Source organism: Typopeltis vanoorti, chromosome 2 (genome assembly GCF_054136105.1).
Source record: "Typopeltis vanoorti isolate ZY-2024b chromosome 2, IOZ_Tvanoo_1.0, whole genome shotgun sequence".
NCBI classification, from domain to species: domain Eukaryota; kingdom Metazoa; phylum Arthropoda; class Arachnida; order Uropygi; family Thelyphonidae; genus Typopeltis; species Typopeltis vanoorti.
The window spans coordinates 104690099-104705706 of NC_143550.1; the positions used below are offsets into that span (position 1 = coordinate 104690099).

The following is a 15608-nucleotide window of genomic DNA, read 5'->3' on the forward strand; positions in this document are numbered from 1 at the left end:
CCAATCTATGTTCCCATATTTTAAATCTCTCCATAATAATAATAATAATCTACTTCACTTATTCAGCTTATTTGCTGATGCATACATCTCCATCATCCTTTACTCCCTTGGTCTATGGCAGCAACCAGCACCCCTTCCCATTCTTTTTTCTCTATCCTCACTGAAAATACTATATCCTCCACATTCTGTTCTACTAACTATATCATCTTCTGTCAGCCATGTTACTATTGCCAATAACCTTTGACCAAGATGAGCTAACCAGAGCTAAAAAATTTTCCCGACTTGTTTCAAATCCTTTATATTAACTATCCGTTTCTGGTTTGTTACCAGCAGCACTAACTTAGGCATATTTTTTGCACATTTTTACACTCAACTGTCTTACCTGTATCTGTGCACTCACTCAAGCTTACCCCCCCCCCCCCAAAAAAAAAACTTGAGTTTTCCTGATTTTGCATCTCCAGTCTCACTTCATTGAACAACACTTTTTTTTTCCAGACTTAACAATTCAGTCAACATTCTGAATCCATTCAAATTCAAGCCATCTACTTTGTATAAGTCTTTTGATCCTTCAAAATTAGTCCATACATCCACAAACTCCGCATAATGTCTCCTGCATAACTTACACATTAATTAATTTTCTAGCATTGCTCTCCTCAGCACAGCTCAATTCTGTCATACCATGACAACAGACTCACTATCTTAACTCTTTCATGCTTTTCTTTTGCTCCTTTCAAATCATTCTTTTGGGGCAAAACAATCAACTCTTTCACTTTATTCTTTTGCATTCTAATTGCCTTACTAACATTGTTAATCTCTGGACCTGGGAAGCATGCTTTCATGAAGTTCTCATTAAGCACCTCTTATAATGGAATCACTGTACAAGACTCTCTCTCTCTCTCTCTCTCTCTATCTCTTAGTCAAGCATTACTTTCTCTTTTATCACACATCTTTCTTTCTTTCTGATATCTGCTGAACCACTTACCAGACATTACTGCATTCAGTCTAGCTCACACTTCGTCCTATGTAGCATGCTTTATAACCATGCTATCTCCTTCATTACGTCCAACTCTTCATTCTTCACATCTATTATACTGCTATTCTTTTGATCATCACTTTTACTCTCTCTCAATCCTATCTTCCTATACACCATCACGCACATTTTCATGTATGTTCATGTTCTTTGTTATCTACTGCTTCAATCTCTTCACCTGACCTGCACTTCTGACATTGGATTTTATAACATTCTTTGTACACTCTCTCCACTATGCTTTTGAACCAAAGTCCATCACCTTCTGTAATGAGTACATTTCACAGACATTGTACTAAATGAAGTCTCTCTGGTTGAAGTCCTTGTGAATGTGCCATGCTATGTAACTTGCCATATAAAATAACTTATATTTAAGGACATATTCAACTTGTCTAATTGACACCATGATATACGAGGGTGGTCTGAAAAGTTCTCGGCCTAACAATTAAAAAATGAATTTATAATTTCAAAATTATTTTTATTTTTCAACATAATCTCCCTTAAGACTAATACATTTATTCCAGCAATGCTCCAGTGCCATTATCACGTCCCTGTAATGGTTCTTAGTAAGATCTGCAAAACACCCCTCTACGACTGCAATTAACTCTTGATTCGAAGAAAAACGCCAACCAGCAAGGAAGAGTTTTAGTTTTGAGAGGAGATAGAAGTCAGAGGGAACCAAATCTGGGGAATAGGGTGGATGCTCCTACAATTCATAGTGAAGATCCCTTAATTTTCTCATTGCCAAAACACCTTTGTGGGCAGGTGCATTGTCCTGATGAAAGATTTTTTTTTTCTTCTGTAAACCGGGTCTTTTCTCACAAATTTTTTGTTTAGTCTGGTTAAAAGATCGGAATAATATTCCATGGTTACTGTTTTATTCTTTTCAAGATAATTAATAAACAAAATGCCTTTAGCATTCCAAAACACTGATCCCATGCCCTTTCCTGCTGATGGAACTGACTTTGTCTTCTTTGGTGCTGAACAACCGGCTTCTGTCCACTGTTTTGACTGCTGTTTGGATTCTGGTGTATAATGGTGAATCCAAGTCTCATCCATAGTAATAAATCGATGCACAAAATCAGTTTTATGCTTGTTAAAATGCTCCAAGCACTGTTCAGAGATTTTCATGTGAGTGTGTTTTTGATCTGCTGTGAGCAAGCGCAGACCCACCTTGCGCAAAGTTTTTCATTTGCAATTTTTCATGAAAAATATATCCTACACATTCTTTTGAAATGCCTATAGTCTCAGCAATTTCACAGGCGAGCAGTTGACTCGCCTGTCATCCAATACCATATCGTGCACTTGATCAATGATTTCTGGCATTGCCACACTTTTTTGGACGTACTTCACGTGGATCATCTTCAAGGCTGGTACGGCCATGTTCAAACTCGATAGCCCATTTCTTAATTGTCAAAAACGAAGGAGAAGAGTGCTCATAAACTTTTATGAACTTCAAATAAATTTCTTTTGGCGTTAAACCTTCTTTTACAAAGAATTTTATAGCCACATGATACTCAATTTTATCCATTTCAAGGGATACAGACAACTTTTGCTTTAGACAGCTGTATAAAACAAACTACTTGATAGAGCGACTTGCAATTTCACATGGATCCTTATGACAGATGTACCAACATAGAAAAAAAAATCTTGCCGATAGTGTTGCCATCTATGGTCAAGACCGAGAACATTTCAGACCACCCTCGTAATCTACTTCTAATACAATTTCTAACTAATATTGCTAGTTTTTTTTAAAATAAACTATGATAACTACTATGAGATGCCATTGTAGACCTCTATCTAAATAGATATTAGAATAAGCAAAGTTGGTGTAGTAGTGTGGAGGAAGTTGAATAATTTGTTTGGAATATGGGAGAATTTATTCAGAATACTAAACTATTACAAAAAACAGTGTTCAAACCAGTTTTAAGTTGTGGGTCCAAGAGTTCAGTTAGAAATAAAACATTTGATTCAGAGATCACAGACATAAACGTTTGATAAGACATAAGATTGAACAGATAGCATCATTGGTACCATCATATTAACCACAAAAATATAAATTAAATATATCAAACTTAAAGTTCATACCTATTATTATTTCAATAGCATATCAGTGGTATGGTGATTTTAATTTAATCAAATTTAATACAGTGGTATACCTGAATTTTTCAAAGGCTCTTGATAGACTGCCACATGACAAGCTGGTAGCTAAATTGAAACAGATCGGATTAGATAACAGGCTAGTAAGTTGGATAGCTGATTGGCTCTCAGATAGATATCTGCAGGTTGTGTATGGAGGAGATATCCAAAAGAGGGAGAACACTAGTGGAGAGTGCTACAGGGATCTGTAGCATTCTCTTTTGGGGCCATTATTGTTTACCTTTTACATTAGAGACATTGTGATTGGCTTATATGGAGATTTGCAACTATTTTCTGATGATGCAAAGTTGGGAAGAACCATATCAAGTAGAGCAGATGTGGATTTGTAGAAGGATCTCAATAGACTATGTGTGAGTGAGCAAATGAATGGAGTTATCAGTTTGATGTTGCAAAATGCAAGGTCTTGAAATATAGATACCATCTCAACACTATTTCAATGGGTTGGTTGGTTTATAGTTTATTTGGCACAAAACTACAAAGGTCATACTGTGCCATACTAAAGGTTACAACATTAGCATTGACAGAAAATTGTAAACAATATGTCTGTACAAGAATCTAGTTTCACAAAGCAGCATCTCTAGGTAAACAGAACTGCTGCAGAGGGCACAGCAACACACAAAGTCAGAGGTTATTACAGTAGTGCAAAAACAGTTAACAATATAAGTTAATACATAATATATGAAACACTAAGCCAATGCAGTATCTCATATATGTAAAATTATAATAGATGCCTTTATAGCAGTACAAAAATAGGCAAAACGGGATTATTATACAATATGAATGGATGAAAATTAAATTTAGAATGCAGTATAAACAGAATTTAGCAATACATATAAACAGAATTACTAGAAAGTACACAAATAGGTAAGATGTCCTACAGCACTACATGATGATTCGAAAAATAAAATAGCAAATAAGATGCATACACAAAATGTATGTTAAGTGATGCAGTATCTACATATAAACAAAATTACTGCAGAGGTTTCAGCAGTACATAAATAGATAACTATAAGTTAACATATGTATATACAAAACAAGTCAAGAAAAGCGGTGTCTACATCTGTTAAGATTACAACAAACATTATTATACTAATAGTTAAAGAGTCAGAAAGGAATTATTATACAGCATTGATGCATAAAATTTCAGTTTAGCATTATGGTATTTACATATTAACAAAATTACAACAGGGTGATACAAATATACAAGATCAAGGTCCATGGTAATACATAATTGGTCAGATTTAACCTAATGAATAATATATATGTATAAAAGTTAAGTTAAGCAAAAAAGTATTTACATATAAACAAATTTATGGTCAAATGTGTTTGTACAAATTAATTCTTTCTAAAAAATTAAAAACATCATGCAATTTGCCTGAGTCTGCTAGCATTTCCCTGAGTGTATATGGCTTGGTTAGATAGGTGAAAATTTCATTCTTCTCGTGTAAATTTTTGACAATCTACCAGAATATGATGAACAGTGAGATGTATGTTGCATTTTACACATATGGGAGGGTCATCAGCTCTCAATAAATGAGAATGTGTAAGGTGACTGTGACCTATGCGGAGCCTAGCAAGGACAACCTCCTTCCTTCTCTTTGTACATTGACAAGAATGCCAGTATTTAATTATTATTATTATTATTATTATTATTATTACTACGGGCTACTCCAGGAGTCCTTAGACTCATCCCTAAACATCATATTCACACAACTGTTCAACATTCTCACAGTATCTATCATATCTTACCTTGAACTCGCTCACTGTCATAGCACCCACAACAGACTCTGGCAGCTTATTCCACTCATTTACCACTCTAAAAGTAAAGAACCCAGCTCTAACACCCCTGCTAACCACGCTCTTGCCCAGCTTCCATGGGTGTTGTCCCCTAGTTCTCCCACCACCAGTCCTGATCTCAAAAATATCATCTGAATTAATCCTATAGAATCCTTTTAGCAATTTGAATGTCTCAATCATATCTCCCCTCTTCAGCCTATCAACTAGTTTCTGCAACCCACAAATCTTCAACCTGTTCTCATATGGTTCATTCCATAGACCTGCTATCATCTTAGTCACTCGCCTCTGGATCCTCTCCACATCCTCCCCATCAAGAAGGAACCGGGGTGACCAAATCTGGGCACAGTAGTCGAGATGAGGTCTTATCAGGGCTCGGTACAGAGGTACAATAACTTGCTTGTCTCTGCTCATCAAGGTATTTTTCAACAACCAAGTGAGTTGATGAGCTGATTTCGCTACTTTCACAATGTGCCCCCTAAACTTCATCTCCTTATCCACCAACACTCCCAAGTCCCTGGCCTCATCAATCTCTTGGAGTACAGTTCCACCAATGTGGTATACTGTTGCTAATCTTTTCACTCCGAAATGCATAACCTTACATTTTGTCACATTAAATTGACATCCATTCTCCTTAGTCCAGAACTCCAATCTATCTAAGTCATCTTGCAAGACTTTGACATCTTCTGCGTTCACTATCGCCCTACCCAACTTTGCATCATCAGCGAACAAATGAACTGTCCCACTTAGACCCTTCCCTATATCGTTAATGAACAGATTAAACAGCAGTGGTCCAAGAACAGAACCCTGTGGCACACCACTAGTCACAGACCGTCTTTTGGACTCTACTCCTGAATAAACTACTCTTTGATATCTCTCCATCAACCACCCAGCTATCCATCTCACCAACCCTATATCCATTCCCATATGTTGTAGTTTACGGATTAGTATTCCATGTGATATCCTGTCAAACGCCTTTGCCAGGTCCAGCAGTATCACTGTAAACTCATTTCCCTTATCCAGTTCAGCCGTCACCTTGTTATAAAACTTGAGCAAGTTACTGAGGCATGATCTACCCTTCACAAAGTTTCAGGTTTAATGTTATATAATTTGTTTGTTGATGTTTCTTGCCATGTTAACTCCCACTGAGTAATTAGCTTTGATCTTATAAGTTGTCTGTAGTCTGTATATGGAACTGTCAAACAGTATGTGGAGAAGGTATGAGCTGATTTATTGATTTACTGTAAAGGAAATGAGCTGCTAAATCAGCTCATTTCCTTTGATTCTGATGTGGCTGGGAATCCAGCAGAACTGAACATCGAAATTAAGGATTTTCATTTTGTGAAGCAGGTGTAGCACTTCATAAAGTACTGGATGTGGATTATACATAGGAGAGGAGATAGCCTGTAAAGAGCTCCATGAGTCTGTATAAACTATACACTTTTGGTAGCAGTTTTCTTTTATATGCACAAGTGCAAGCTGAATGGCATGTAACTCTGCTGTATAATTACTGCAGTCTGGTGGGATCTGATTTGAGATAATGTAGTGTCAGCACAGCCAACAGAGATGTTAATTCTTAAACCATCAGTATAGATGGGTAAGAAATCAGTCCGTGCATTAAACAATTGCAGGTAAATGGGTGATGGGGTATAACATTTCTGTAGCTGACAAAGTGAGAGGTTGCAGGATGGTGTGCAAACCTGCCATGGAGGAATGCTGTTATGTTTAGTGTAGCTAATGTTGTCAACATTTATACTAACAGCTTGCACAGTTTCTTTAATACACATACCAAAAGGATGTATAGCAGTTTGATGTGTGTGATATTGAGCTTCCCAATGCAGAGAGACGATACTATTCCATGTAGGGTGATCTGGGAGAGATTTTATTTTTAGGGCGTAATTGAGAGACAACTGTTTCCGTCGAAGTGATAGAGCCGGTTCATTTGCTTCAACATAGAGACTTTGAGTGGGTGAGGTGCGAAAGGCACCAGTAGCTATCCGTATACCCTGATGATGGATGGAATCCAACCATCATAGGTTACTCTGTCTTGCTGAAAACCATAGACTTGGGACCCATAATCTAGCTTTGAACGTATAAGTGCATGATAAAGATGGAGCAATGAAGCTTGATCAGCACCCCACTCAGTAGAGGATAGAGTGCGAAGGAGGCTCAAAGTTCTTTTGCACTTTTCTCTTAGCTGACGAATGTGTGCTAGAAACGTAAGTTTCCAGTCAAAGATGAGTCCCAAGAATTTGGTTTCTGTAGCTACTGAAATAACAATATGTCCCATTTTTAGTTCAGGATCTGGGTGATGAGCACGTTTTCGACAGAAGCGTACACAGACACTTTTTTTCTGTTGAAAACCTAAACCCATTATTAAGAGCCCACAGAGAGACATGATCAATTGCTTGCTGAAGTTGTCTTTCAATTAGCCTCATGTTACGTGAGTGACAATAAATTGTGAAGTCATCAACATATAGAGCATTGTCTACAGTGGGAGGAAGCTGTTCAATAATTGAGTTAATTTTAATAGCAAAAAGGGGGTTACACTTAAGACAGAGCCTTGGGGAACACCTTGTTCTTGATGATATGGTCAAGATAGCGTACTTCCCATTCTGACTTGGAAAGTTCACCTGGACAGAAAGTTTTTAATAAATATAGGGAGGTGTCCTTTGAGACCTAGGTTATAGAGGTCTTTTAATATGCCATATCTCCAGACTGTGTCATAAACTTTTTCCATGTCAAAAATAACTGAGACAAGATATTCTCGCTTCAGAAATGCATCTCTTATACAAGTTTCTAACCGAACTAAATGGTCTAAAATTGATCGATGTCTACGGAAACCACATTGCATATTTGGGGAGAAGACTGTTGCTTTCTAAATACCACAGAAGTATGGCCTTAACCATTTTCTCTAGTATCTTACAAAGACAGCTGGTCAGAGATAGGTCGATAATCATTTGCTTGTGTTGGATCTTTTCCTGGTTTTGGGATAGCAATGACAATTGACTTATGCCAAGAATTTGGAAACTCTTCCTCTGCAAGAATTCTATTGTATAATAAGAGAAGAAGATCCATAGAAGATGATGGTAGATATTTTATCATTTCATAATGGATGTCATCAGGTCCTACTGCACTAAGGTGAGATTGTAGGAGAGCTCTTTTTAGTTCCTCCTTGACAAATGGCTGATTATATGGCTGAAGAATGTTGGTAGAAAAATTAAGCCTTTGTTTCTCTTGCTGCTCTTTCATATAAAAAATTCCGGAGAATATGAAGCTGTTGCTGAGATTTTAGCAAAAGTTTCTCCCAAAGTATCTGCCATAGCTTTGGGATCAACAAGAACACTTCCATTATAGTCTAAGGTGGACAAACAATGTGTACTATATCTGCTTTTCATTTTCTGGATTTTATCCCATACAATTTTTGGACTGGTCATTTGATTAACTGATGTAGTAAATTGGATCCATGATTGTTTTTGACTCTGACATCTTACAACGTGCTTTGGCTCGAGCATGCTTGAAAGTTATTAAATTTGATGTGGTGGGGTATCTACAAAATATGCTCCATGCTCTGTGTTGATCTTTTTTGGCTGTCTGACATTCTGGGTTCCACCAAGGCTTTGGATAGACTGAAAATCGAGATGATGTTTTTGGGATGGAGGTTGTTGCTGCCTGGACAATGCATTCTGTTATATATTTTACAGCTTCATTGATAGGTGTTTGACTGATGGCATCAGCATTAAATTTTGCAAGATGAGAGAAAGTGTTCCAGTTAGCCTGGTCCATTTTCCATATAGGTAACTGTGTGTGTGAACATGGTTCCTGTGAAGACATTGTACAAAGAACAGGAAAGTGATCACTTCCATATATGTTCTCTTCAACGTCCTACATGAGTAGTGGAAGAATGGAAGGGGAACAGATTGTAAGATCAATTGCAGAATGTGAGCGGGTAGGCATATGGAAGAAAGTATTGAGTTTATTATTTAGAAGGGAAAGGTTGTTATTATTATCAAAAATTTTTTCAATGATTCAACCTCGTCTACCCCATAGAGTATTGTGACTGTTAAAGTCACCCATCAAAAGTATGGGTTCAGGCAGTTGCGAGATAAGGTTATCAAGATCAATTTCATTTAACTCAGCATTTGGTGGTAAATAAATTGAACATACTGTAATAAGAAATCCCACAGAGAAGCGAATCGCTACTGCTTCTAGAGAAGTATTAAGTTGGACTTAATGGAAAGGAATATGACTGCCTGCCAGGATAGCTACTCCTCCATGAGCAGGACCATCTCCAGTTCTATTCTTACGTACAACAGTGAAATTCCTAAAGGTACGGTTCTTGTGATTAATGCGCTCAACAGAGAAGAACTTGCGATCGTAAAGTTCAGGTATGGTGAAATTATAAAATGGTGGAATAGACATATATGTTTGAGTTGCTGTTGGCACTTTTTTAATTGTTACTTTTTCAGCATAAGAGGATCGTAGAACAGGTGCTGAGAATGGTGTCCAGCTTTCTTTTTTGCATCCTGATATGTTATGTTTTGTTCTGTTTTAATTTATTGTATCTCTTTTTCATCTTTCCATTTCTGACATGCACGAGAGTATGCATGTCAGAAATGGAAAGATGAAATATGCTGGATGATCTCCCTGACAGTTGACACATTTAGCTTTTTTTTCACAGCAAGATTTATTATCATGTTCTTTACTGCCACATCAGGCACAGGTAGTAGAACCACAACAGGCAGTTTGGGCATGTCCATATCTTTGACATTTAAAGCATCTCTGTGGGTTAGGGATGTACATTTTAACAGGACAGCTGAGATACCCTGCTTTTACAGATGTCGGCGGCCTAGGTATATCAAAAGTAAGGATGATGCTCTTGGTTGAGACCAGGCAACCATCCCTGCATATCAGGATGCACCTCACACCATCACTCCTTGATCTTTAAGCTCTGAACATATCTCCTCATCAGGAACATCAAGGAGATCCCATTCTGATATCACTCCTCTACTGGAATTGAGTGTTCTGTGAGGTGTTACTGCAGGTTGTATTCCACCCATTGTCGTTGCTCTCAGCAGTTTCTCGGAATGTTGTTCGCACATTGTTTCCACAAGGATATCACCAGAACGCAATTTCTTGACAGTTTTGGGAGGTCCTGTCAGTCCTTCTAAACCTTTTTTGGATAAAGAAGGGTGACATTTTCCCAATTAGTTTTTCACCTGTTTTGCATGAATGATTAAAAAGGTTGGTACATTTATATTAGTATCCAATATCTTTTGTTTTTTTTTTCTGTTTCCATATACTGTGTCTATATTATCAGTACTTGGTTGGGACTTTGTTAGGGTCCCTGAAACATTTGAGGATGAAGATTTCATATTTAAGGAATTTTTAATTCGGCGCCAGAGCTCCCCACCCACCACGAAGCTACACATGGATGCCCACTACCTGGCAAGCAAAGACTATGCTCAGGAGTGGAACACCAGGTCTACCCTGGATGGTATACAGGCACTGCAGCAGGTCTAGGATCCCAACCCCAGACCATGGGGTGAGAGACTTACTGCAATACCGTTGACCCTTGCAGGCAAACCCACTAGCCGATTGATCCTGGCTGGGCCATTCAGGACCACCCATCTTGCCGAAGCAGGGGCCAAAGTAGTGCAAGACTACCAGGATCCCCCTTTCTGGAAGTCCATGGGTCGCACCACACGGTAAACATGGCGGCAGGGCGTTGGATCCCAGTGATGGTGGTCTGGAAAAAGGATAGTGAAAAAGACTCAGGAGAAGTAGAGCAAAGAATACGGGAAGAAAAGCAAAGAAAAAAAAGGAAGAATGAAAAGGGCCAGTACCATCACTGGGAGGTCCACGAACAGGTGCCCCACATGGAGGGGATTTCAATGGGACCTACCATATCGCACAAGAGCCATCAAACCTGACGCAGATATTCAGTGGAGAATGTGGCACAATGTATTACCCACTCCAACTATATTGCGAAAATTTAACTCAGATGTCTCAGACAATTGCCTGTTCTGTGACCAATCAGGAATAGTCCAGCATATCTACTTGGAATGCCCAGTCAACACCCAATTAATCAGTTTGTCTCGGGAAACGGCAGCTCTCACCTATGGTAGTCTTCATACAGAAGAGGAGTATTTCAATCTTGTCCATGCAGAATCAAATAATCATTCATTCTGCAATTACTTCTTCATCACTGCAAAAGCAGTAATATACAGCTTCTACCTCAGACCAGACAGCATAGCAACTTCACAGAGAGAGGCAGCTGACCAACTCCTTGCAGCCTTCAAACAAAAGGTGAGAAGTCGGATCCTACACAAGCACCACAGGCAAAACAACACCTTAGATCTTTTCCACCAAGACGGGAATCCATGGAATCAACTCCTGGGCACTGCATCATAGTCCACTTTCCAGCATAGAGGATTTTTTACAACACTCAAAAAGAATTAAAATAGAATTTAATACTTCCTATATTTCGTCCTAGTCACTAGGACATCTACGGGATTACAAAAACAATTAATGTAACATATACACAAATAACAAACAATACTAAGCCCAACCACGTGGGTGACACTAAAGTCCTATCTAGGTAGAGCGCCTTCTAAGCGCAGTAGTAGGTGGCCTGGAATGTAAGGTGGGAACTCTGGTGATGAGTGTTTCCCAAATCTTCGGAAGCTTAATGCAACCGTATTTATTGAGATTTGGTTGGTTTTTGAGAGCTTCTGCTGCTTCTAAGAAAAGTCTCTCTTTCTTGAATTTGCTGTGGTGGAGCATGGTGGTTTTCTTCCATGATACCCTGTGGGTGGTGTCCAAAACATGGTCAGACAAGCCTGAATGACCATAGTTGTGTTTGAAGATGTAAGACTTGTGTTCCTCTAGACAGATGGATGCTGATCTGCCTGTCTGTCCAAAGTACGCCAGCTTACAGGAACAGGGTACTTTGTAAACTCCAGGCAGAGAGAGAGGAGGAAGCTGATCTTTCGAGTGTTGTAAAAAATCCATTAAGCCTCCAACATGATGTCCTCACAACACTTAAGCCTCTACACACGTTTCCAGCATAGAAGTGACATTATCCCCCCCCCAAGGAAAGGGGGGAAGAAAGATTTTTTGTGCTTAACAGTGTGAATATTAATCAGCTGTCAACCTCATGTAAATCGATAATATTGTCCTACAGTAACTGTTATGTTCTTACACACACACGTGAGATTTTACGTTCTTATACAGTATCATGTCAAAATAACTGTTAATGGCTGTAATTTAAAAAAAAAAAAAATGTAATTCACCTTATAACTGATATTTCGATGTAACATACCTCAACAAGAGTATGAGCATGTAACCTCTCTGCCTGACTGCAGAGAATCAAAAAACGGTTAATCCTGTACATCAGATTGTTATGTTTACAATAAAAAAAATTTTTTTTAAAATCTATATTTCAAGTATAGATATATCTCAGGGTGAATGTTGGAAGTTAAGTAAAGTTGGGATTAGGAAACAAGTGAGGTCCAGGTTCTCTTCATTATGTTGTATGTCTTTGCTGAAAATGTTGCAAAATGCAAATGTTTAGGTATTTAGGTATGAGTGGCTAAAAAGGCTCTCTCAAGAGGTCCTTGGCCATCCTGGAGCAACCTGCATAATAATAATTCATCATCATCATGCATATCAAGTTAGGCCTAGCATGGCCTGTTCCGGCCTTAGAATTAGAAGTCATTGTTGAATCGTTTAAGAGAACGTCCTGGTTTTTTTTTCCCTAATGGCTTGTACTTTAAGGCGTGTTTTGGTAATCTTTCTATTTTCATTCTTTGAACGTGTTCCATCCATTTGTATAATAATAATTAAGCCTTAAAATTAAAAAATAAAAAACATAATTAATCTTGGAAACTTATGGAAGTTTCTTTGTATTGCAGGTCAGAAACACAAGTGAGTCTATATATTCAATTAAGTATTATCAGAGAAATTTGTGATTTAATTTTTATGATGACCAAATATACCAATAGTGAAACCACTAATTCAGAATGCAATGCTGTTGGTTTATAAGCAGGAAGTCGGTTTATCATAAACTTCTTTACTGAAGTAAAGAGGGTTATGATAAAACAAAAATTGTTCTTTTCTTGTTTTGGTACTTTAAATTTTATTGTTGACTAGATAATTTGTTTAGTCAGTTAATTAGAAATAATATTCTTTTCCTTATTCTCACTTATAGGTCCGCCCAAAGTTAAAAGTTCACCTGTCCAGTATGGAGTGGTAGGAGAAGTTGTGAAGGTGGAATGTTTAATCACATCTGTGCCTCCTCCTACTCGAATTTTATGGTCAAGAAATTCCCAGGTTTGTGTACTTGGTTTTATAATTGTTTAATACCCAACTGCAGTTTCTCATTTAATATTCTAATAAAAACTGATTGAATCAGTTTTTATCAGCTCGTATAGCATCCCCTCTTTCCATAGGGGGATGCTATACAAGCTGATACAAGTCATACCATGCTAATCCATCATATGACTTATTGGTAACATGCATTCTGACAGGTTCTTCCATGTGGCACTGGGAAACAAAATGAGCAAACTGAGAAAGCTGAACAATGGGCTCCCACAGCGTTCAGTATTAGCACCAATCTTATTCAACTTATATACATCTGATCTACCGACAACTAGGTCAAAAAAATTTACTTATGCTGATGATATAGCCCTCACCATCCAACACAAAAGCATTGAAGTAACTGAAGATATTCTCACAAATCACCTTAGAATCGTGTAGTATGCAGCAGTAAGGTCAACAAACACAACAGAGGTTTTCAAACATCTCTGGAAGTCTGCTTTGATAAGGATAGTAAGGCTTAGTACTTGGTCCGTACAATTACGTTGAGTCCTAAAGCCTGCTTGCTCAACAGAGATAACGTCAGATATTTTTGGCCAAATTCTGTTAAGGAGGAGTCGCTCGAGGAGCTTATAACAGCAACTTAGGAGCGCAATTGGGCAATAGTTCTCTGCTTGATCTTGAATTTTAATATGGCCATTATTTTGGTTCTCTTAAAGGTTGTTGGAAAGTTTTCCATCCTTAAAATGTGAGAAAAGAAGCTTGTCAGCCATTGACAAGCATTTTTTCCACAGTTTATACCAAGAATTCAGGGTAAACACCATCAAAGCCTGATATTGTGTTCATCAAAGCTTTGCCGGTTTTCACCTCCTTTAAGGCCTCAGTTATTTTGTCTGTGGTAAATTCTCTTGAAAATTGGGAACTGCCATCTGCACTTTGTTGTAAGTTTCTGAGTGTTTGTTTAACCTCCTGTGTTGATGATCTCGAGGGGGCTCTAGACAGTGAGGTTATTCGACTCCAGGCAATTTAATCTGGAGTCGCCAAAGGATCTTTACGAGTGATTGGGTTACTTCCACCCAACTTCTTTAATAGGCTCCATGCTTTTCTACTTGATTTTTTAAAGTCTAAGTCCTCTGTAGTTTTTATCCATTTTTCTCTGCGCTCATTATCAAGCTTCTGGAGTAATTTGTCAGCTATGTCACAGTCGTCAGATTCTAAGTAGACTTGGTATAGCTCTTCAGTCTTTATTCCAGTCAGGTATGTATTCCTTTTGGAAACCCCTTGGAAGATACTTCTTCGCTGTTGATATGATGCTCCAATGAATCTGTTGTAGTTTTCACTCACAGGAGGTATCCATCTTACTATTTTATCCAGTTCTTGTGAAAAATCCTGCCAGTTCGCTTTTCTAAAATTCCATCTTGATCGTGGAATGGGCCGTATTATTGGTATTTGTATTCCTACTTCTACCAATACTGGGCAATGTTGGCTGTGTGGACAATCTTCAAGGACTTGTGTTGTTTTGTTTATTGGCTGATTTTGCAAATTTTGGCTAACAAAGCAGAGGTCTGGGTTGTATTCCCTCTTCCATGCTGCAGCCTTAAAGGTTCCTTTGTCCTTTGCATCAAATATTAAGCTAAGATTGTTTTGCTCAGCCCAGTTTGTTAATTCTTCACCATTTCCATCATTATTATTGTAATTCCACATGGTGCGATGGCTGTTAAAATCTCCTATGTAAATAGTAGGATGTGGAAATATGGTAATTACTTCAGGTGGCCATTCTACCAGGGGAGGCTTATATATGTTAACCACTGTGAGATCTTCAATTTTGGCTATGATAGTGTGTGTATTCTGATTAATATGTGCTGATATTAAGTGGGCATTCTCTATATTATTGCATATGTAAGTTGCACAGCCACGAGCTTGGTGATGTGTAGCTCCTAGTATATCATACCCTGCAATTTTTCCTCTAGATTTCAATTGTTGTTCATTATCTGTGTGCATCGCTTGAATGACAACTATGTCTATATCATTTTCTCGAAGGATTTTTGAGAGATATTGACTTTTAGCAAAGCTGATATTCCTTCAATGTTGAGTTGGCAAATCTGGAAATTAGCACCTAGTTTTCTTTTCTTGTGGTCCTGAAAAGGACTGTTTGGTGATTGTATAGCTTGTAATTTCATGTGTCTATAGCAAGACATCATTACGATAGGTCTGGCTGCCAGCAGTTGCTCTAACTCATTTAGATTACCCAGGGGGGCACCATGTGGACGCGAGCTAAGAATACACTCCTTCTGTATATTAATGACCT

At 38.0% G+C, this 15608-nt stretch overlaps 1 protein-coding gene across 5 annotated transcripts in view; it reads left to right on the forward strand.

Annotated features, from left to right (window-relative positions):
• The window catches only part of LOC150109305 (irregular chiasm C-roughest protein-like), a 641937-nt gene that overhangs the window by 513572 nt on the left and 112757 nt on the right, over nucleotides 1–15608 (forward strand). For all 5 annotated transcript variants that reach the window (XM_090407227.1, XM_090407244.1, XM_090407237.1 and 2 more), the window contains one exon: nucleotides 13194–13315. In XM_090407227.1, the coding sequence (XP_090263353.1) occupies nucleotides 13194–13315 (122 nt within the window). The remainder of the gene's footprint in view (nucleotides 1–13193; nucleotides 13316–15608) is intronic.